The 23,661-nt window shown below is 38.6% G+C and overlaps 1 protein-coding gene across 1 annotated transcript in view; it reads right to left on the reverse strand.

Annotated features, from left to right (window-relative positions):
- Window positions 1-7,775: 7,775 nt before the first annotated feature.
- ZNF831 (zinc finger protein 831) overlaps window positions 7,776-23,661 on the reverse strand; it is a 68,732-nt gene continuing 52,846 nt past the window's right edge. Inside the window, exons 4-5 of the mRNA XM_008067543.1 lie at window positions 9,912-10,072; window positions 7,776-8,618 (exon numbers count right to left, since the gene is read on the reverse strand). Of these exons, the coding sequence (XP_008065734.1) occupies window positions 7,776-8,618; window positions 9,912-10,072 (1,004 nt within the window). The remainder of the gene's footprint in view (window positions 8,619-9,911; window positions 10,073-23,661) is intronic.

Here is a 23,661-nt window from a genome sequence, read left to right on the forward strand (position 1 = left end):
ATAAAGAGGAGTACCATAGGGTAGACCACAGGCATAGAACTCCTATATCCTGGCCTAGGAGACTAGTCAGTTTAGCAGTTCTGAGTAGAATGGCATTTGTTGAGACAAACTTTGCTGTGGGTCCTGAAATAAAAGTCAGATGAATTGTCCCTTTTGTTTTACTTTCTTAAGATCTTGACTTGTGACTAAACAGAGGAACTCTTTTTAAGTCGCCCCCTCCTGTGGGCATGATTTTTGGATTACATCAGGTGGCCAGTCTGAAAACAATGAGGGTGTGTGCCATGTAGATTTTATTTTTCTATTTTTTAATTTTTTTGAGTTGGAGTCTCACTCTGTCGCCCAGACTGGAGTGCAGTGGTCGCTCCCGGCCACCGCGCCTCGACCTGCTGGGCTCCAGCGATCCTTCCGCCTCAACCTTCCGAGTAGCCGAAAATACAGGCATACGCTACCACGCCCGGCTGATTTTTTGATTTATTGTAAAGATGAGGTCTCGCTGCCCAGGCGGGTCTTGAACCCGCGGGCTCAGGCAATCCACTCACCTCAGCCTCCCAAAGGTACAGGATTACAGGCGGAGCCAACGAGCCCGGCTCTATTATGTTGTTTTCATATCTGTTTGCCTAGCTTGTGAATTGACACTCCCTCTCCCCCAAATAAAAGCTCTATGCATCTTGTACTTCTTTTTTACTTCTATATCTTCACGTGCCTGCTACAGACTTAAGCATTCATCCAATACTGGTTGAACAAACAAGACGGAGTCAAGAACAGGAAAATGCTGCTGAATTCTGAAATTGTTGAATGGAGATTTCTTCGTCTCTGATAATGAGGGGATCTTCATGAAGAAAGGGCATGGGCTATATTATTTGTCTGAGAATGTTTTTTTCCCCCTCTATTAGTCTGTTTTGCATTGCTACAAAGAATACCTGGGCTGGGTAATTTACAAAGAAAAGAGATTTATTTGGCTTGCAGTTCTGCATGGCACTGGTATCTGCCAGGATTCTGGTGAGACCTCAGGAAGATTTTACTCTTGGTGTGACCTAAAGGGAGCTGCGTTACAAGGTGAGAGAGAGGAGAGGAGAGGAGAGGAGGGGAGAGAGGTGAGAGGAGAGAGGAGAAAGGAGAGAGAAGAGAGTAGAGAGGAGAAGAGAGAAGAGAAGAGAAGAGAAGAGAAGAGAAGAGAAGAGAAGAGAAGAGAAGAGAAGAGAAGAGGATCCCAGACTCCTTAACAACCAGATCTCCTGTAAACTGATTAGTATGGGAAGAGCTCCAAGTCACTCATGAGGAGTCTTCCCCCATGACCCAAACACCTCCTACTAGGTTCCACTTCTAACAATGGGGATTGCATTTCAATATGAGATTTGGAAAGGACACATACCCAAACTATATCACACCCCCCAACTCTGGGTGTGCTATTTTTATTTGTTTACATAGCAAGCATACATTAATGGCTACCATGAGACAGACACTGTTCCAGTAGATAAGAACAGGAAGATATAGACACCATGGGCCCTGCCTCCAAAGAGATTCTTTTGGGACAATATATATAGCCATCTCATTTCCAAGTTCATTGACCCTAGTGCACTCAGATCTTTATTTTATCAAGAGGAAGACTTTTTGAACAAATCTTCAATGTGTTGGGAGGGTGTTCCTTAGAACAAATACGACTGACAAGAATATTAGCACTTGTGGCTATGTATCATACAGAAAAAAACAAGCCTGGATATCTAGGCTTTCATTTATGATGAAGGCCAAGAGGCCTCCACCCTGCTGGGTTATACTCTGTTGCACACAATGTATACATAGAAGGCAACTGGGTCTCTGTAGACAGGCATAGAGTTGGGTCACCTGCACCACATGCTACAGGTATGAAACCACGGATTCTCTGTGGGAATCTATTCACTCACACATCGACACAGAAAAATAATTCACCTACTTCTGGGCTGAAATAGCCACAAACTAATCCCAGGATGCTCCATGGTAAAGACTGTTGAGTTTGCCTCTGGCAGAAATTGAGGGAAACTGAAAACAGACATCTATCACAGCTGGAGACAAAGGTCCCAGACGTCACTGAGCAATTCTTTCTGCATACACAACCCAAAGATCAACAAGCTGTCACCAAGAAGGAGACTTGAAAGTTGCTCCCTGTGGTTGTCAACAGAGCCAAATCCCCTGGCTTCACATTTAGGAATGTAGAAGCAGATCTTTCAGCAGATGCGATGTGTAGCAGGGCCTGTGGTTCAGCATGAATCCCTAACTGTGCTGTGCTGTATATAATTTTGTAATCAGCCAGCAAACAAAAACAAAAAACCATATTTACGTAACAAGACATTATATGATCAATCCTTTGAGAGTGAAATCTTTTGATTTGAAATGTTAATTGTTCAACTGTAAAGTTTGACTAAATAAATTTAACTGATAAACTACAATTCTACTTGTGGTCATCAGTTCTACTGTCCTGGAGGAAAAAAAATGGAGACAGAGCTGTACTTAACAGGAACTAGAATAACTAGAAAACCCAACACATATGTCTTTTAGAAGAGCTCAGATTTTTCCCAAGTGAAACGGGTTGTATAAAGATGATATTTAAGTGTATGTAGATGAGCAATTTTTAACAGTTCTATTGTATTTTAATGCGTGTCAGAAAATAAACTGGAAAATTCAACTTGAGATTTTTATAGACATGATTGTTCAAGGCAATCATTGCTTCTTTACACAGAAATGTTTTAAATAAAAGTATTAAATAAATATTATACCAATGTATGACTTGTTAACCCATATGGCAAAAAGCATTAAGATAGCTCTTGAATGACTGAAGTTTGGATTTAATGAACTAACTTATTATGACTAGACTTTGATAAGCTAGGAAAAAAAGCTATTAAGTTCCATCAGTTAGTTTATCTGTTCCTTCCATATTTCCATTCCCACTTTTTCTCCAATGCATTTGCCCCCATTGACTTCCAGTATCTTCAAAAGATCTACACATAGAATAATAATATTGTGTTGGACTGTAGAATAAGTCTAAGTCTACTTATTCTTGGGAGGAGTACATGAATTATCTTCATAAGGTGGTATAATTTTGATTTAAGGACACTTTCTCTGTTAATGAATAATATCAAATATCCAAGAAACGTCAATTCCAAGGAGAAAAGTTTTGGATTATTGCACTGTGGATAGTGCCCTCCTGTGGCTTCAAAGTTTAGCTACATTTAAGAACTTAAAAACACATTACTAAGTTACAAACTAAAAAATATGGCAGATAATAACAACCAAGCCACCTGGGAAAAAGAAACAGCACAAGAAAATGAGATACTTTGCCATGAACTAATCCTTTATTGAGTGGAATGGAATATCAATATGGCGGAGAGAGTGTCTCTTCAATCAATTGGGAATAATCAGACATCCAATTCATACTGGATATTGTTTGTGGTGGTTTTGGCTAAAATTTTAACAAAATACACAAGGCATTTCATTTTAAGTTTTATTTTTATCAAAACAAAATAATTTAACCTTATAAAGAAGGAAATAAATTTCCACAAACAACCAAGAAGCCAATCATTTCTCTGATTATAAACAATCACTAGAGTAGCAAGTCCTGAACTGCTGACTGCATATATAAGACATTGAGTTATCCTCTAGCGCTCCAAGTAACAGAGACTGATGGTTTTCCCTAGCTCCTATTGGTGGTGAAATGATGTACTCAAAAGTTCCTATACTTCTTCAACCAAATTGTATACAAGTATCAAGCATGGGTGAAAAGAATTGTACAGGGTAGAAATCACATGAGATTTTCTAGGTTCTGACTCCCATATTTAATGTGTTTTTAAAGATAAGGACAAGAAATTGTGCTTAAGTATTGACAACTGTAGTGTTTCAAAAACCGAAGAGTCTCCCTCACATGAACTATGGGAATAACAACCAAAGTGAAGAAAAATACACAAGCCCTGTTTTCTGTGGTAGTAGAAATATGACCACCCATTGAGCCAGGCAGGTCATTTTATCCTCACCATATTAAATTATGTCTGGGGAGTTGAGCAGCAGCACATTCCAATAATGATGACAGTTTCCATAACTATCAAAATCTGCTGCACCAGGCAAATTTTGTGCAAAATGCAAATTACTATGCTGGGGAAAAAAATGAATAATGTGATCATTCTAAGTAATGAATGTAAATGCAAGGAAATATTTTTTGGCTTGAAACTGCAAATCGTTTATCTTCCATGCCAAGGACTGTGGTTACAATGCACTCTTGCAGGTTGCTCCCGTGATCTGAGCTTTAGACATGAGATTTTAAGAAAGGAGTCTAACTTACCCTATGTTACCCACCATGCTATTGGTGGTATGCTGATTAAAACCCAGAGGCACCTCCCTCATCTTTTTTTAATCACTTGGTAAAAGGAAATTAGGTTCCTCTGATTACTGTGAGGCGTGAACCAAAGGAGTATTAGCTTTGTCTTGAATCTCAAAGTTTATCTCTAACAGATGAGCCGTTCTTTGTCCTGCCTTACAACACAGAAGATAGAGATTGTCCACTAACAGCAATGTGACTTTAAGAGTCATTTAACAGTATAGGTTACCAGGGGTGCAGTGGGGGATGAGGTGTGTGAAAACTTTCTTACATTTATCTCTAACAAGTGAGATCTGGCTGCGGGTAGTTTCACTTGGAGAGAGGAGCCTGGTGGTGAGTCTTGATCATCATGGACCCTGCCCTAGTGTGCCCTGTCCTACAGGAATGGCAATGGCTCCAAAGTGCCTTCTGCCTTACTCGACACCAGCATCCCTGGAGCCATTATATGTGGAAGAGGCTGAGGCACCATACAGTCAAGATCCTTACCTAAAGACACAATAAAATTAACAGCACTGGGGAAAGAGACAAATCTCTGATCTTTAAACTCTAGTTTGCCTTGTTCTACAATGAATTTATTTTCCCTTTCCCGGGAGAGTGTAAGACAGCAGCAGTTATTAATTGATAACACTGAAATTTTATTTTCAATAACCCAAAGTAGGTACTGGGTTGCTGGCATTACCCTTAAAAAGTGTTTCTATACTTGTATTTTACTTTAAGAAAACTCATGGGAATATTAAGATTTATAAAATCAAAGATTGTTCATTGTTTTATGAAAGGGTTCTTCATCTTTAAAAAAATCTTTAATTTAGTATGCTTTTCTATAGTCAACTCCCTTAGGGTCATTCAAAATACATTTTTGATTTTTAAAAAATCCATCGAAATACAACTTTTCACAAATTCATGTTGATATAAAGTACACTTATAAAGAGTGTCACTTGCTAGCTAAATGACCAGTTGGGCTAGGAAGGCTTGCCAACCTGCTCACATTTGTAAGAGACACAAGGAGATAAAGAAATGAAATCAGCATTCCACGATATTGACCCAGGCTAAGATGTTGCAGCCGGCATCTCAGCCTTGGCTCTTATAAGCACAGAGCTTCTACCACTGTCCTGAAGTTGGTGCTATTTGAACCCATGACTTACTGATTTAGGTCCAGTGATCCAGTTGACACTGCAGCAGTCCTCCAAAAAAGGGGGATGTGGAAGATAATTTTTCTCCCTCTAATTCATTCCTCCCAAGACAAAGGAGCCAATTCAGCCTACAGATACATTTTTTTGCCAATACATTACTGTTCTGTTTCTGCTTTTAATTTTTGAACCATAAGCCCACTTGCATAAACTGGGTGGCTGCACCCCAAAATCTGGAACTAAGAAAAAAATCAGATGGAATTTCTTTAGGCTCAGGTTCTTCATAGTAGTAATTGGTTGAATTTTTTGTGCCTCAGTTCCACACAGTCCCCACCAAATTTCTTGCATGCAGGACTCCTGGGGAAATAGCTCGCCATGAATAATATCTCTAAGCCATCAAGCCCACATAATTTAAGGAGAAGGCAGCTTCTCTATCTTCCACCCTCACAGTAATTGGAACCTGGAGACACACATTCAACTCATCTGGTCCAATTCTTTCATTCTCCTTTAGGAAAACTGAGGTACAGAGAGGGTCTTAACTAAGATTTTCCAACTAGTCAAAGATGAATTTCAATCTCTCTTCCTCCAGTGCTCAGACCACTTCTTACACTGCCTCTCTCATTATAGTGGCATGGATAATTTGAAAGAGTAGATAATTACCACATCACTGCTGTTTGGTTTAAGAAGTACACTAAGTGAATGTCTAGCTATCCTTTTCACCTCCTTTCTTACATTTTTCTTGGCTGGGCTTGAATTCACTTGGCTATTTATGAGTGCATGTGAAATGACCACAGACATATGCTAAGTAACCAGGGGAAGCTGATCAGGCATTGAAATTTTCTATGAATAACACCAAAATTGGAAAATTCACATGAAGATACTTGAAATTTGACCATACTTAGTAACAGGCAATGACATATTAAACTGTATTCACATGTGTGAGATATTTTGCATTTCTACCTTGCCTTTGAAGTATGAGATGCCATAAGAACATCATTACATCAAAGTTAAGCCAAAAGACCTTGGCTATAAATTTCGAATTGTATAAAATCATACCAAAAGGAAGTATAAAATTTTATTGAAATACAGCAGTGTAAACCTCTTTAAGTTTTTCCTCTCCCATGAAAGGAGAGGGAGAGGAAGGCAGTAGATCTGATGCTTTGCTTACTGGGCTGGCTGACGCAAATCTGCTATTTTCCTTTGCACAGGGGTACGCTGGCTTGGAATACTTGGGAATTTTATCTGTGCTGTTCTGACTTGCACAATACAGAGGCTGATTTAATTTGACAGCAAAGTAACACCAAGCCCCCAAAATAAAATTACTGAGATGTAAAACAGCGTCAAAACTCCAATTAGTTTTGTATCCTTGAAGCTTCTGGAGGAAATCTAAAAGGCTCCCGTCACGACGAGCAGGCATCAATTTAAGCTGTACAGATTACTAAAATGTAACCCTCTAATTGAAATTGCTCAGAGCACAATATGACAAAAAGAATCGGAGGAAAATAAGTGAATTTTTCCCCCTCAAAAAATGACTCATTATAGAGAGACTGTTCTATTAACTTTTAGCACAATGTTCCTTTGCAAGAGATAGAAAAACCAACAGTCTCAGAGGTCTCAACAGAAAAGGCACCAGGCACAAGGTAGGTGCTTGTGTCATTTGACCATAAATGAACATTGACCATTTGCACGACATTTAAAAATACTTAGCATTTCACCGGATCATAGACATTGTGCAGTGTATTTACAACCTCCACTAAGAAGGTGACTTACTCTGACCAAACTTCAGTTTTTGAATGAATGTCAGTTTTTGTCTCCAAGCGAACAGAAGTATCTTGATGACCAATTCACACCCCGTCTTTTTCTATCCAACTATCCCAAGCATGTTCACCACCTTTAAAGCAACTCTCAGTTTCCTGGTGGAGAAAGTCAGTTGCCTTGACTCTGTGGGGTTCACCTGTTCAGAAACATGTCATTCATGTCATTTTATTGGAGGAAGGCAGTGGGACAGATGCAAAAGATCAGGCTGGGAATAAAGTCCTAGTCACTGTGTGCAGTGAGCATTTGTAGACTTTGCTTCATGGCCATCTTTGCCTTGCCTGGCACCACGTGAACTTGAGGAAAACAGGGGGAAAGTGCGGTAGAGTTGGGGTCTGGAGTTGGTTGGAGTTGGCTAGGAAAGATCTCAACATGGCTTTTCTAATCTGTAGGTGCTTCATTAGTAGAGTTCAGTTCTCCCTCCAGCCTGACAACATGTACTTATGAAGCATCAACAGTCTCTGACTACAAACCATCTTTCTCTGGAAGCTTCATATTTCAATAACCAATCGGTCTTCATCATCACTGCTGGTGTCACTGAACTCCACTCGAGTTTGCTTTCTCATTCCTTCCAAACTCCTCTTCTTGACAGATTTAGAAGGGGCTTCAGGGATTTCTGTGGGCTGCCCTGGATTAGGGGAAACCATAGAACCCTTCAGAGGGATTAATTCAGATACTTGGCACTTCTCACTGTCACTTCCTAAAGAGGGGAAGGAGATGGCCACTTCCTCATACACATACTGGCCCTTGGAAGGAAAAAATGTCTTGGGTCTCCCTTCCTTTTGGTGTGAACTAGTTGAACTTGGTCCTGAATCTGGTATTTCGAGATGAGCTTTTCCAGTTGCCCCCAATGGTACCAAACCTGAAATTCTTTGCCCAGATGAAGGTCTTCCTGGCAAGAGTATCTGTGTGCTGTTCTCTGCCGTGGCTTTGCTGTCTGGGGAGCTTGGTGCCAGAGCATCTACTGCAGCCCAGCTGTAATCTTGAGGCTCTTTACTGTGAGTTCCCAGGGCTATGTCACCTGCTGTCACTCCCAGAGAAAGGCAAACAGCCACAGAGGTAGCAATGTCATGGCGTAGAAAAGTTCCTTTGGGCCCAAAGGTAGAAGGCTCATGGGCATCTGAGAAAATGCATGGTTTGGGATCTGTTAAGATTTGATCCTGGGAGGGCAGCAGCTGGGTCTCCAGCATTCCAAGGTCAAGGCCTTTGTCATGGGGCAGAGGACTGTCCTTAACCACTGCCCTGCAGGTATCAGATTGCAGAGATAATCCCGACACCCTGGCAGCAGTGTTGTGAGAACAGTCACCACACTCACCGGCAGATGGAGAAATATCCTGCAACAAAGTGCAAAGGAAAAAAATGGGGAAAAAAGGTTAACTGGTACAAAGAAAAATGTGGATGGAAATATGGTCCTCAATGAAAACAAGGTCTTGAGGTCTTAATGATTCTTTACTGAGCGTGAACTTCAATATGATGCCCTCAATAAGTGTCCATTGATAACTGATTGGTGTATTAACTTGAATAAGGCTTCTTATTGATACAAAATAGGTTGCTGAGATTCTACGTATTTTTCTGTGGCTTTGTGAAAAACAAAACCACTCAATTATCTAACCAGTTTTGAGCTTCCTATTTTAAGTCACCGCTGCTCATGAAGAGGATGTACTATTTTATATACTGTGAATTGGAGCTCTTTTCCAGATGAGCGTGTTTCAAAGTGTGGTCTGGATTAGTATTTTAGCGGTTTTCAACACGCAGCCTCACAATCTGCCTAGGGGACAGTTCATGTTATAGAGATGTCTGGCAGTATCTCTCTCTGTTATTTATGGGTGAGTTAATAACACTTGGGATTTTAATAAGCTATCAGAAATCATCCCAACTTTGGCTTTACAACCAAAACTGCCCATTCTTTCAATGCAGAATGTTTGGGTGTGTTTGTTTGCTTATTCGGTTTTCCAAAAAAAACCCAGAATTTATTTATTTACAAAGTGTATTTATTCTTACATGTATAAACATCAGATACCTTCAAAGTACTCTCCGTCTGATGCAATACACCTATTGAGACATTTTTTCCACTGCTCAAAACAGTTTTTGAACTCTTCAATTTGGAGGCCTTTTAGTGCTTCTGCCATTTTTTTGTTTCACCTCTTCCACATTGGCAAAACGTTTCCCTTTGAGGATTTTTTTCATCCAGGGACACACAAAAAAAGTTGTTCAAGGTAAGACAGAGTGAATAGGGAGGATGGGGCATGAGAGTCATGCCAGTTTTGATCAATAATTGCTGAATGTTGAGCAAAGGGGGAACAGGTGAGCTCATAAATCACCCATCATGAAATGGGCAAACACAGTGAAAGAATCTCAAAAAGAAAAAAACAAAAAACTGAAGCTGAATGCAGTCTCTCCCAACAATGTTAGCTGGTACACCGATGCCAGTGGGTTCCCAGAACACTTAACTAGAAAGGGAGCCTGTCCTAAAAGATGGCTGCCCTCCAAAAGATAATTTCAATTTGGGGGGTCTCCTTTTGTACACAACGTGGGCAAGTTTTGCCATGCTAACAACCACAAGAACAAGGAGAACTATAAATCTAGACAATGAATAGGTAGAGACAACTCAAAATCAGAATGCCTACCTTCACAGTTAGTTTGTTGATTTCTCTGACAGTCATTGACCTTGTACTAGGAGAGAAGAGTCCTGAGGTTTGTCTGTAGTCATCTTTCTTCTTCTCTTGGTTCCCACAACAAACAGATGATTCCGAGGTGGCACAAGATAGCTCCTCTTGCAGACTTAGACCTGAACACAGGGAGGAGCATTTATATACATCTGGCATTACAAAATTGCAAAGAGTAATTTCCTGGGAGGTTGTCCATGTCTAAATGACAATTCTGAGCTCATTAACCCTCATCTCGCATGGTATGTGCAGGAATTCAGTTTATCTCCAACCAATTCACACTTGGTTGGATAAAGTATGCCCACTTCTGTAAAGGAAAGAAACAACAAGATCAATTCCCAGAGTAGAAATATCCCTAAAGTATATATATGGTTTTAAAAAAATTAATGTGACTTTTCTTCATCTGAATCGTCTTTTTGGTCATGTTTGTTTAGGCTAGTTGTAGATCAGCTTGAATTCTCTGGCCATAATAGCAAGTAGTCTGAGTTGATAGAAACCCTAGAGGTAATCATGCCATAGTCACCACTAGAGTGCCCGGGCAGCAGGGGATGAGTTGGCTTTGTGATACTGTTGTTCTGTTGTGGATATTGTGATTGTGGGAGAAAAGATAGACCTTGACAATACCCACAAAACGGCCTCCCCTGCAACTTCTTGCCCTTGTCCCTCACCCTCACTCTCTCCTCCATCTTCTCCTCGTGACCTGGCATACAGGTCAAAAGGACCACAGAAATTCAGAGAGTGCTATGAGATCAGAAAAACATTCCAGAATGGCTGTGTCACTGGATAAGAAGCATTAGACCCACTTTTAAATGTGCTTTTAATTTGATAAAAGTTACATATGTACAGAGTTGAAAAGTCAAACCTTTCTACTTATTAAGAAAAACAGCAACCCCTGCCAACACACTCGTCTTTTCCCATTTGGGATTCTTTTGATTTTTATCTCCCCAACTTGTGGACTATAACCTGTGACTTCTCATGGTCGAGGAGGTTTTAGCTCTTCTTCCAGCTCCCCTCCTCTACAGCCTTCACAATCCCATACAGAAGCACATGTTTCACCTCTATCCTCTCCACAGGTAGCTAACTCAGATTTCCTACTATTATGCAGGTGAATAGTCCATGTTTACATTGTAGTTTAAGAACATACCTTCCACCACCAAGCCATGTAGTGTACCATAATTATGTTGCCTTTTCTTGCCAAAATTGTTTTTCCTAGAGTTAATAATTATTTTGTTGTTTAAAAATTTTGCATAGTTTTCTATGGACTTATTCCTAAAATTACTTCCCAACCTCTTCTCCAGTTGCCCGAGATTTCTTATTATTTTCTTAGAAATATCTCTCTCAAAACTCTGACTTACTTCAAATGGATGACTTTGCTCCACGCCCAATATTTGACTGTGCCCCTGGGTTCCCCCTTCACCACTGCTGTGGTGTGGCTCTCTATACCTCTTTCTTCATTCCTGGACTTCCACAACTTCTTTTTTCTTGGGTTACTCTCTTGCTTTCCTAACACAAACCTTCTGGTAGCTTCATAAGAAAGGGTAGATGAAGTAAAATTGTTTAGATTTAATTGGTAGTTTGGCTGGGTATTACATTCTGAATTGGAAATCATTTCCCTTCAGAATTGAAGACATTGCTCTATTGTGTTCTAGTTGTTGAGAAGTCTGGAGACAATAATGATTTATGATTCATGATCCTTTGGATAAAATCTTTTTTGGTTTTCCCTCACTGGAAGCTCTGAGTTTCTTCTTTATTTCAGTGTCACCATAGTCCTGGGTCTATTTTCATTCATTGTCTGGGCACTCAATGGATCCTTTCAATCTGAATCATGTCATTTGGTTTTAGAAAAATATGGTTTTCTTTTTCTTTCTTTTTTTTTTTTGGTCATGTACAACAAGTTGTTTGAAATACATATACATTGTAAGAGGCTAAATGGAGCTAATCAACAAATGCATGATTTTACATGCTTATCTTGTTTGTGTATGGTAGGAGCACAAAATCTATTCTCAGTAATTTTCAAGAATACACTGTCATTAACTATAGTCACCATGTTGTACAACAGAATTCTTGAAACTTACTTGCTATTCCTTTGCTTTTTTCTTCTGATTTGCATTTTCTCTCTTTTCAGGACAGCTTTTTTTAGATTATTGAGTCTCCTGGTATAACCCTCTATTTTTATTAACTTTTCTTCTTCTATTTTCTATTTCTTTGTCTTCTTTTACTTTTTGGGGAATCCTTCAGGGTTATAGTCCAATTCCATGAGTTTCTATTTCTGTTATCATGTTTTTAACTTCCAAGTGTCCTTTTCCATATTCTTTTTTATAGCAATGTGCTCTTAGCTCATGGCTCCAACAACTTTCACCTCTGGCAATAATGGTTTGTTGTTGTTGTTGAAGTTTGCCAGTCTTTCCGTAGATGCTCTTCTAAGTTTCTTTTTTTCAGTTTGTTTTTATCTGTCTCTTCAGGTTAGAGGTTTCCTGAGACATATAGCAATATTAAGTATCTGCTCATATACAGGAAATAAGTGCTAACAAGCTGATTTGGTGCTCTTTGCAAGTGCAGTCTGTCAGCCATGGCCCTCACTATAGGATTATCTGGTGAACATGTTTAAGTGGACACCCTGAAGCAGTTATCTGTAGGTCTTCACATGTACAAATCAGCTTCTTCAGGAAGAGTTCTATGGTCTCCTGCCTGGAAAGTATAAATCAGGCTGCCAGCATTCTGGAGTCAAAATTGGCAAAGAGATTTTGGGGGTAGCTCGATATGCAATACCAACTATTTGATTAAACCCCATTTTCCTTCTAGTCTCCTCGCTCCCCTGCTGAGCTAACTGTGCAAGGTGTCCCCAGGTATTTTGTATGTTGTCCAGAGATTGAACCCCTAGTCTTCACTTTGTATGCAGAAGGAGGGAAGTTATCAAGCTCTGAGAAGCAGGAGCAAGGTGGGGATTTGAGGTCTGTTTGCATCTTAGTCTTTCACACAGTCTCCTTGATTTCAGCCCTACCTGGTCCCTGGATTTCTGCGCTTTGGGGGGTAAGAACCTCTATTAAATCAGGATTCAGTTCTCTGGAATCTGCAATATCAGTTCTTACTCAGCCTCTGCACTCCAGCTTCCACAGCACAGAGTCATTTCTTCCCCAAGTCATCTTCTTCTGGTGAGTATGTGCACTACAAGTATATTCACTTACTGACTCCTCCTGGGTCTTTAGAGGAAAGTGGAGGTAAATGATTGTGTTACATTGTCCATTTTAAACCTAAAGAACAGACCTACTTCTTATATCTCAAAGGGTGGGTTACGAGATTACCAAGTACACTAATTCTGAGCAAATCAACAATGAAAATCTATAGAGAGTGCAATGGTTTGGGAAAGAAAGCAAAGCTTTTTCTTTCAATGCAACTTTTCTTGACCCACCTGTGTACCAGGGTTATCTTCATCTAATGGAACAGAATCAAGTTTTTGATATTCCATTCATTTGTTCAACAACTATGTCCCAGCTCCCTTCATCTAACTAGGCACCATGCTCAGCCCTGAGAGACCTGAAGAGAATTTTTTAAAAGGCGGCCCTGACCTCAAGAGGTCCTGCTGTAATGAGGAAAGAAAAACGAAGACAGGGACACAGAAGTGTTAGGTAATTTCAGATTATGATGAGATCATGAAGGAAACCGAGAGTGGGGATATTATAGAGAGTAAAGATAAATGAGAGTATTACAGAATCATAAACAGGAGGCAATGATGGAGACTGACAAGAAATGAGGAGAGAATTACAGGGAGTCATAATAAACAGGGGGCATGGCAGAAAGTAACAATAAATGAGGGGGCTTATTTCAGAGAGTAATGGGGGAATGACTGTTTTATATAGTCAAGGAAAACCTCTCTGAAAAGATGGCCTCAGGATGAGAAAGAACCAGTCTACAAAGACATCCCAGACAAGGGAAGAACAAATACAGAGACCTTGAACTTGGAAAATTAAGCAGTTGATGGGAAGCTCAGAAGTCTCATGAACAAAGGAGTAGGGGGAAGAAGGAGGTGGGGAAGTCACCAAGGACACAGATCGTGTAGGATACAGGTGGCCGCGGTAAGATGTGTAAATCTTTATTCTGCATTCATAGTGAAGAAGCCAATATTTTCAGCAGGGGAGTTACATTTTTTAAAGACTCATGTTGCTACTACCTGGAAACAAAGTTGAGAGGAGACAGTAGAAGCGAGAAAATAATTTACAACGGTGGTGTAGGGGCCAGGTTGAGAGGGCTTGGCCAGGGCGGTGGAAGCAGAAAGGAATAAAATGGATGAATTCAAGGCGTGTCTTCATTCTCACCCATTAAACATTTCCAAAAATAATGATGATATATTTTCCTTTAGCCCCATAGTTTCCCAAGCACAAGTGCTCACTCTAAGTGGATTAAGTTCTGTCTCTACAGTGATAAAACAACCAGGCAATTCATTCAATTCAATGAAGAAGTAAAACCAATTAGTATAGAGAAAATAATCAGATTGGTCAAATGTCTTTCCAACAGGTTGTCTGGGTTTTTAAGCTTAAGAAGAAAGGTCATGTGCACATTGGACCAATGACTTCTGACTCATCTGAGAAAGTGAAGGAAGAAAATCCATTGATTTAATTTGTTTTTGACCCTACAGTCTACAGAGAAAAGTGAGTTATCTGGAATAATTGTGAAAAATGCCCAAATAATGTCACTGAAGTGTGTTAAACTGATTTAGATTATTGAAGAAGGATGCTAACTTGCTTTTAAATAAATGACCCTTTTCAAAAAGTAAGTAGCGCCCCAGTCAAAATTTAAAGACTAGAATGTGACCATGTTTAGGCTTCAGCATCATACTCTATGAATCACTTCCTACATCTTCAAAAATTACAGATTCCGCGGTCTTAATGCAATCTTTGAAAATTTGATCGCTCTCACACAATTATGTGAATCTTATTAGACAAACCATCTCTCCCCATAGCTTGCTGTGCTGTTCTGTTCTTCCCCTGATTAAAGGCTGTGGTTTTAATAATTTCCCTCAGAAATAATTGTCAAGCCACATTTAAAGGAAGAGACTGCTTAAAGTGTTACAGCAATTTTAAATTTAGCCATCTTGAAAAGCCTGTAGGAAAGTAAAATAATTAGAAAGAAAATGAAGTGAAGAAACAATATGATAAAACTTACAGCATCACTGAAGACATCTTTAATGCCAAACATTCTTCTGGCTGTCTAATGTCTAGACCTTATTAAAATGCTAATAAACATATTACTCAAGTATCATTATCTGAAAATGTAAGTAATTTGAAACATTTCTTTCAGTTTGTTCCCATACACCAAAAACTCCATTCATCTGGATTCCACAGACTCTGAATTTTAAGGAAGGGATAAAAGTGAGTCTATGACATTGGCCTCCAAACTAGCTGCATATATAAACAGGAATGTAAGAGTAATCTCCTAGACTATGAGTTGCTCTAAGATTAAATTGTTTAGAAGTGCCCCTGCCATTGGAGGATGAACACTGTGTTAGCAATTAAAATTTGGAATTACTTAAAGAAAACTGGGAAGATCTCAAAAAGTCATCACTTTATGTACAGTTGTTTGTTCATTTATTTCAATATTCTTGAGCCCATTTTTTATCCCATATTACTGAGTCTAAATATTTCTTGAACATTGAGTACAACCAACAATGGTGCCAGGAACCATATTGGAAACATGGAATTTGTTCACTGGATAACTAGGTGGACACATTCTCATGAAAATTATAATCCAACAGAGGAGAAATTCAGTAAGCAAATAATTACACTAAAGTATTCACCAGTAAATGTAGCAAATACCATGAAAGAAAAAGGAAGAAGCTGCTATGACACGGTGAGACAGGGCTCTGACTCAAACCATAGCTATGGAAAAGAGTAAAGCCATACATGCAGTAAATACTCTGACGTCACTCTGGTCTGGACAGCTCTCTCTCTAGGTCTGAATCATTCATTCATATCATTGTTCAGCCAATGTTCTTTGCATCTCTGCTGTACACTCAACATTATACTAAAATCTTTTTGACAGTAAATTCACTTGTTTCTGCAATCCTATTATAATTTTTGTTCATAAAACTTCTTTAGAAAAAAATATGGTTGAAAATGATGGGGGGAAGAGGTTTTATTTCTCTCAGGCAGAGAGAATGGGAGATGTCAGATGTCATTGCCAGTCAGAAAATAATCAGAAGTTGGTGGGCAGTGAGCAGGGTGACGTGGCCCAGACTTTACTGACACAGGCAGGGAGGGACAGAGAGGGGACCAGAAAAATGTATTTATCAGGTACCGTCACAGGTATTTCTGTACTATCCTAATGCAATCTTTGAAAAGTTTGCCTCCAAGTAATCATAAACGAATCTTTTATTTCAGCAAGCACTTTCTTTAGTGATTCTCATCTCTTTTCTATTTCTCTGATGAAAGGCAGGCAGGATAAGCACACTCCTCTCACAGAAATCCTTCACCTAAACTGTATTCAGTGCAAAGTGCTGTTTAAAATCTTGCTTGAAGTTAAAAATGTTACCATGTCTGAACCACAAGAGCATGCTCTTAAAATACAGTCAAAATAGAATTATGAAATTGTGAAAGGAAAAAAAAGTTGATAAAAGAAATGCCATTTACAAAAAAAAAAAAAGAAAGATTGAATGCTGAGAAAGAACTTGGCCGGTCTAATTTATGTATCATTATTTTAAAAGTTTCTTGTAGCTAAATGAATATTGTCTATGAGGGTCTCTTTCCTGGGACATAATCAATATACCTGAAACAGCTTCTCATCTTTCCTCAAGATTTACGCCCAAGAATGAAGGAGAAATTATTCTGTTTCAGCAATTTCAGAGCACTCTGACTTAACTAATAGCTTTGGGGAAAGAATTAATATTTCTCCATTAATTCTAATGAGAAAAGATGTAGGAAGGTCATTAGAAAAGATGTAGGAAGTCCTGTCACAGAAAAAGAGTGAAAGCAGAGAGGGAGAAGGCCCTGCTGAGACCCCTCCCAGCCTCCGGTTGGTGGCAGGCACCTCAAAAATCCCTTCCAAGGAACATTCTGGAAGCCCAGGGAGGGTAAGTTGGAGGAAGAGGTGAGTTCACCCAGGCTCGTGATAAGCAAACAAAAGAAGCCACTGAAGAAAACCTGAGTGAGCAAAAGCAATGTCTACCTTTGTACTGGGGATGTATTCAATCCTCTTCAAATAGTATTTAGAAATTGTATCTTTTATGTGTCTGTAATTAGGTAAAGTTTTTACTTCAGAAAACACCTGTAATTGCAGTCATCTCTGCATTTCTGTTCCTGAGATGAAAGGAACGTGTTTTGGTTGCTTTTGCCTCTCAGATATTTTCTCCAAACTTGGTGAATGGACTTGGTTTGAAACATTTCAGTGACTTTAAAGCTTGGTCATGCACAGAATTCAGCCATGATCCTTAATAAAGTGAAATAATGAAAACTGCTCAGGAACAAACAATCTTTGAAAAGTTTGTGTCTAAATTGTCTGAAGAAAGTGTGCTTCATTGGGATGACTAAAACCTGTGATTCTCCACTAAGGGTGATGTCTGAGGACTTTTTGACTGGTCCTGACTTGGAGTGTGGGGCAGAGAAATGGTGCTGGCATCCCATGGGTAGAGAACCAGCACACCCAGACTGCAAGGGCAGCTGACCCTCAGCTCCAGCCAATGGGGGAACAGTGAAAGACTGAGGTTCTGGCTCACCTGATCTGTCCAGTTTTCAAGAGAAAATAGAGATCTGTATTTCACATATTTTTAAACATTGATATCTAACTCATTTTCAAAAACAATAGCAACATGATGCTACGCAACACATCTGTGGCCTGAAGAGAGGCCAGTGGGTGGTAACTCCTCATTATATAAGAGACTCATGTGTGCTGACTCTGACAGCAAATCTCTACCCTGGCTTTGTTCGCTCTTTTGCTGAAGCAAGGCATCTTTTTAAAAATACTGTTTAAAAAATATTGATGAGAGAATAAATCTGTTTCTGAAAATTAATTTGATAGTATCTTATAAGATGCAACAAATGATTATAAAACTATTGATCCAGCCATGGATTTTTGGAAAATTGAGCAAGAATGTTTACTGCAGTAATAATTGTGATAGAAAAAAACAATAGGAGCCAAAACAAACATCCATCAATAGAGGAAGGATTGAATAACTAAATGGCAGTACAGTCACACTGTGAAAGTTTATGCTACTATTAAAGCAATCTATATACCTACGAGCCCAGAGTTATGTACAAAATATATTAAGAAGAAAAGAACTGCTGATTACTACATAAGGTATGAGCCTTTTGTGTAAAAAAAAATAAACAAAAAGATGTCTACTCATACTTGTATATACATGGAGAAAGGTGTAGAAGGGTGTACACCAACATAACTCTGGTGGCCTCAGGGTCAACAGGCAGGGAATTGTTAGGCTTTTCTTGGATAGGTCAATGTTGCTTTCCTTGCTGCAGCAAGCATGGCATTACTTTATTAGCTAGAAAAAAATAAGTTAAAAAACAATATTAGCTCTAAAATTTAGAATCAGAATAATAAGGAAAACTCCCCAGAATGTGCTGAAATATACTTAAGCAAAATCAAATGTCAAGTCACTCCTCTTACTAAAGAGTCAGAACAAATGACTGATCAAGAAAGATAAATCCTCACACACTAGTAACTGAAGTTTAGTTTCTCAGGCAGAGAGAATCTGAGAGATTCCCGAGAAGATGAGGAAAAGACATTTTTCCATCTCTAACCAATTCTAGAGTATTTCTGTACTATCTTATTTTTCTTGAAACTTTGCCTCTTCTGAGTAATAATTTTGAATCTCTCTCTTTTTTTTTTTCAGAAACCACTTTTCTCTATGGTTCTCATTTATCTTCTCTTTCCTTGATGAAAGGCAATCAGTTGAAGAACACTTCACTTACCATTTTCTCCAAAAAACATTTTCAGTGAGAAAGTATGCTTAAAATCTTTTGGTAAGTCAAAACTTTAATCATGCCCAGACAATAAGAAAATGCTCTACAGTAAAGAGAGGACAAATTGTGAGGAAGAAGGAAAACTAAATGAAGGGAAAAAAATTGCTAATATTATTTGAATTCTTTAGTGCCAAAATTGAATCAAGAGAATCTACTTTATGGATCATTACTTTCAAATTTTCTTAACTCTAAATGAAAATTGTAGAGAGAAAAGTTCAGGCTTTGGAATATAATTGATGTGTTTAAGCAATTGCCTCATCATTTCTTAAGATTTACACCCCAGAGAAGGAGGTGTTATCCTGTTTCAGCAATTCTGTAAGCAATATTACTTAACTAATGGCTTTAGGAAAAGAATACCTCCCTATTAATTCTGACAGGAAAAATAATAGTACAGAGCCATTAGCTCTAGTCAGAGAAACAGGGAGGGAGTTAGTGGATGAGGGAGCCCTAGAGTTCAGGTTGCCATTTTGTTTCTCCTTGGGAAAACATTCTGAGGTGATTTGTGGCAGAGAGATCAGGGCACAAGAAACAAAGAAACACCAAGGGAGCCTCCCCTGTCTTCCCCCAGTTTACTCATGGCAGGCAAACATAAGTGCAGAGGCTAAAAAGAAGAAATAATTCTCATCTACTTGATTTCAGAGAATTACATCACCATCCTCACATATGCTTAGCTATTCGACCTCTTAAACACGATTAGGTAAACCTTTTACTTCAGAAAGTACCTGTCAGAGCAGCTCTTTGCTTGTCTATTTTTTCAGTGAAAGGCAACTGCTTTGATAACCTTAGCCTCAGAGGAATTTTCCCTAAACTATGTTAGCGGAAGGAAAAAATCCAGTTATTAATAAAAATATTTCAGTTGCTTAAAACTTAGCTATGTGCAGAATCCAAAAGAAGAGAATCTAGTAAGGAGGGAAGTAAAAGAGACAAGGAGAAAGAATAGAAGTCTCTCTTGCTCTCTACCCTGCCTGGACCTGGAATTAAACACAGGTTTATTGCTAATAATTTAAGAAACTGTATTCTATGCAGCTGAGGTTGTAAATATGTAGCCAAAGAGAAAAACTTTAGGGCACAATTGTACAACGATTAGTACTGTAGTAAATGCCACAAAGAGACTGGGTTATAACTGAGCCATACCACAAGGATGCTTAATCTGATTTGAGAATCAGAAAGGACTGACCTGAGGACTCATAAAAAATTCACCTCACAAAGCTGTCCAAGGAGTACCTTAGTTAATTAACTAATTCAGGAATTTGAGTACATACTACTTACCAGGTATTGCTGCAGGTGCTAATTACATAGCAATAATCAAAACAGACAAAAATCAATGTCTTACATTCTAGCGTGGAAGGCAGACAACAAACAATATAAGAACAAAATAAAGTTAGAGAGTAATTAAGAAGAGTTAAAGAGAAGATAAAGCAAGCAAAGATTTTTATGGAGCCCTGCCTGTTTCCTCAGAGAAATGTGGTTGAAGGACCCATCAACAGAGCAGAAAAGTGCATTTATCAAAATCTAGCTATATGCCCGGGTGTTTTGCTCTCTTAATGTGATTTTCTGAAAGTTTACCTGTTCTAAGTAATCACACATTTTATTTTAGAAACTACTTTTCTTAGTGGTACTTATTTCTCTTCTGTTTCTTTGATGAAAGGCAATCAATTTAAGCTTTTCCTCTCAGGTTTATTTTATTTTTTTCTACTCCTGAAATATATTTAGTGGAAAGTCATATTTGAAACCAGTCCTTAAGTTAAAAATTTGTGCCCAGACCACAAGCATGGACCTAATATTTAGAGAGCAAAAGGAGGCATAAGATGAAGAGGAAAAAAAAATACAATTCTTGAAAATATCATTTAAAATGTATAATGCCAAGACAGAAATCAAGAGTATCTGCTCTTTGAATGATTATTTTCAATGTTTCTCAATGCTAAATGAGTTCGTAAACAACAGTCCATTTCTCAAAATATAATTGAGGTACTTGAGAGAGGTCATTTTTCCTCGAGATTTGCATCCTTAAAAAGGAGAAATTGATCTATTTTGATGAGAAGAGCTGGAAAGAAAGATCTTCCCTTCTCTCCCTCATTAATCCTTATAGGGAAAAAAATAGACTCATGTCAAACTAGAAACAGAGACAAGAAAGAAAATATTGCAGTTGGCCTCATCAATTTTGGTTTTCCAATCACCTTAGGAAAGAAAACATGCTAAGTCTAGTCTCTGTGAAAAGACAGACATTGAGGGAACATTTAGGTCTTCACTCAAACCTAAATTCCAGACTAATAAAACTTAATTCGACAAGAAAATCAGAAAAAGAGGATAGGGGAATACTATTCTGTTTCCACAACATGTTCAGATATTCTATCTCATGGGATTATTTGGGGATTTTTTTCTTTCTTTTTTCAGAACTCCTATTACCACTGTTTTTACTTTTTTGTGTCATCAAAGGAAATAAAGTATTTGGAAAACAGAAAAGTTCCTTTCACCCTATTTCTTCTAAACAATATTAGGAAGAGCCTGTGTGAAATATTTCAGTAATGTAAAATCTTGTACAGGTACAAAATTCAGGAACATTTCTTAAACACTATTTAAGAGCCACGAGGAACCAGGCTCGTGGCTCACACCTGTAATCTCAGCACTTTGGGAGGCAGAGGCGGGAGGATTGTCTGAACCCAGGGGCTGGAGACCAGCCTGGGCAACATGACAAGACCTCATTTCTACAATAAATAAATAAATAAATTAGCTGGGCATGGTGGCACATGCTTTTAGTTCCAGCTACTTGGAAGGCTGAAGTGGAAGGATCGCCTGAGCCCAGCAGGTTGAGGCTGTGGTGGCCGTGAACATGCCACACTGCCCTCTAACCTGGGCAACAGAGTGAAATTCCGACTCAAAAAAAAAAAAAGAAAAGAAAAAAGAGTCAGGAGGACTGAAAGAAAGGAAAACGAAAGAAAGTTTTGAAATACTCTTTCAAAACTTTCTTACAAAAACTTCCTCAGGAATATATGCTTTCTGGCTTATTGTATAAGTGTGGTTATCTTAATAATAAAAGAGACTCGACTGGGCGAACTGTGGGGTAATTGAAGTACTTTCAAATGGGTTTCATCTTTTCTTAAGATTTCTACCTCAAAAGAAAGAACACTTCGTGACTGCAACCCTGGCGTAAAGTAACTCAAGTAGTGGGGTTTTTTTGTCAGCAAAAACCTCTACATGATTTCTATGGATTCTGATAAAAATAAAGGGGGACAGTCATGAGTTCTTTCAGAACAAAACAGGAACTGAAATATCAAGGGTGAGCCCTGCTATGAAGAGATCATGGAGACCTGAACTTCAAGGTCACGTGTAGCTTGGAAGCTGAGACATAAGTAACAAAGGGGGAAGGAGGAATAATAGGAAGAGACGTCCCAATTCTTCCAGAATTCTATGAAGTCGCTCTTTTGTCCCCACACTGGCCTTAGAAATTCTATCTTTCGTGACATGAAACTTGAATTATAGGATTTTCTTTTTTAACTTCAGAAAGTATCTCCTAGACTCAGAATAACACCTTTCTCTCCCTTTAAATTTAATCAGTCTGGTTAAAATACACCAAAAATTTAAAAGCTCATTCATAAACAAATCGCAAAGTTTACCTAAAAATACAGGCAGGACTACAAGAGCAACATTAAAAGAGAAACAATGACAACAACAACAACAAAAACACTGCCCTAGAAATAATTTTTAAACCTATCCAACTAATCAGTACATCTGATTTCTAGATCTTGTTTAAGAACATCGACTGACATATTAGAACCGCCTAGAAAATATACTTCTTGAGCCATGTAAAAAACCTTCATGCCTTTCCTGAGATTTCTACTCTGCCACTCACAAAAGGAGTCTGTTTTGCAATTCTAAGGCGATGCAGGAAAGGAAAACTACCATCTGACAGAAAATGGGAGAGTGCTTTTAACTCTTGCCTGGAGAAAAGTGTAAGCAACGTCCTGTGCCCTGAAAATTCCACCTGGAGAAGAGGTGGAGGATGTTGAGGGAGAGGAATCTTGTGGCAGTCACACAATTCCACACAGATGATATAAGAGAGTTCAGGGACTGTGCAAAAAACAGAATACAAAATACACAAACCTCCAGCAAAGGTAGAGAAGACCATCTTTGGAAACTCTTCCACCTTTAAGCTATTCTCAATCCTTATGGTCTTGGGCAGGGGTGAGGTTGGGGGGCAAGGGTTCACATTAGCACACAGCTGTCCACTTGGGTATTTTCTTGAATGAGAGACAACTGGAGAAATAAGACTACTGGCCCGAAATCTTCTGTCTGAAGAAGTCCCAGAAATGCTTACAGAAAGAAATGATAACTAAATCAAGAATATAAAATTAAAGTCCAACACAGTGACATAAAAGGAAGAGGAAGAATCAGAACCTTAAAAGCAGCTGTCATCAAAAATGTATTTAGGATATCTTTTTGACTTATTTTTAAAAATATGTTATTAGTAAATTCAAATCAGAAAAAGGATACACAGCTTAAATGATCATGGAGTAAACTAACATAATGGTTTTGAAATAAAGCAGTTTACACTGTTTCTAAGAATACTGACAGAAAAATAATGAAAAAATTGCTCCAACATCCATCAAAGACGAAGGACTGGAAGTATTGAAAATGGGTTCCATTTGGTTTTCCCACTCAAGCCCCTCGTGAAAAATTTTTAAAGTCAATGTGGAGAAAGGGAAAGGAAAATGGAAAGTGGCCTTGCACCCCAAGGATACTGGGTC

Source organism: Carlito syrichta, unplaced genomic scaffold (assembly GCF_000164805.1).
Source record: "Carlito syrichta isolate Samal-C Ts95f unplaced genomic scaffold, Tarsius_syrichta-2.0.1 Scaffold309702, whole genome shotgun sequence".
Taxonomy (NCBI): Eukaryota; Metazoa; Chordata; class Mammalia; order Primates; family Tarsiidae; genus Carlito; species Carlito syrichta.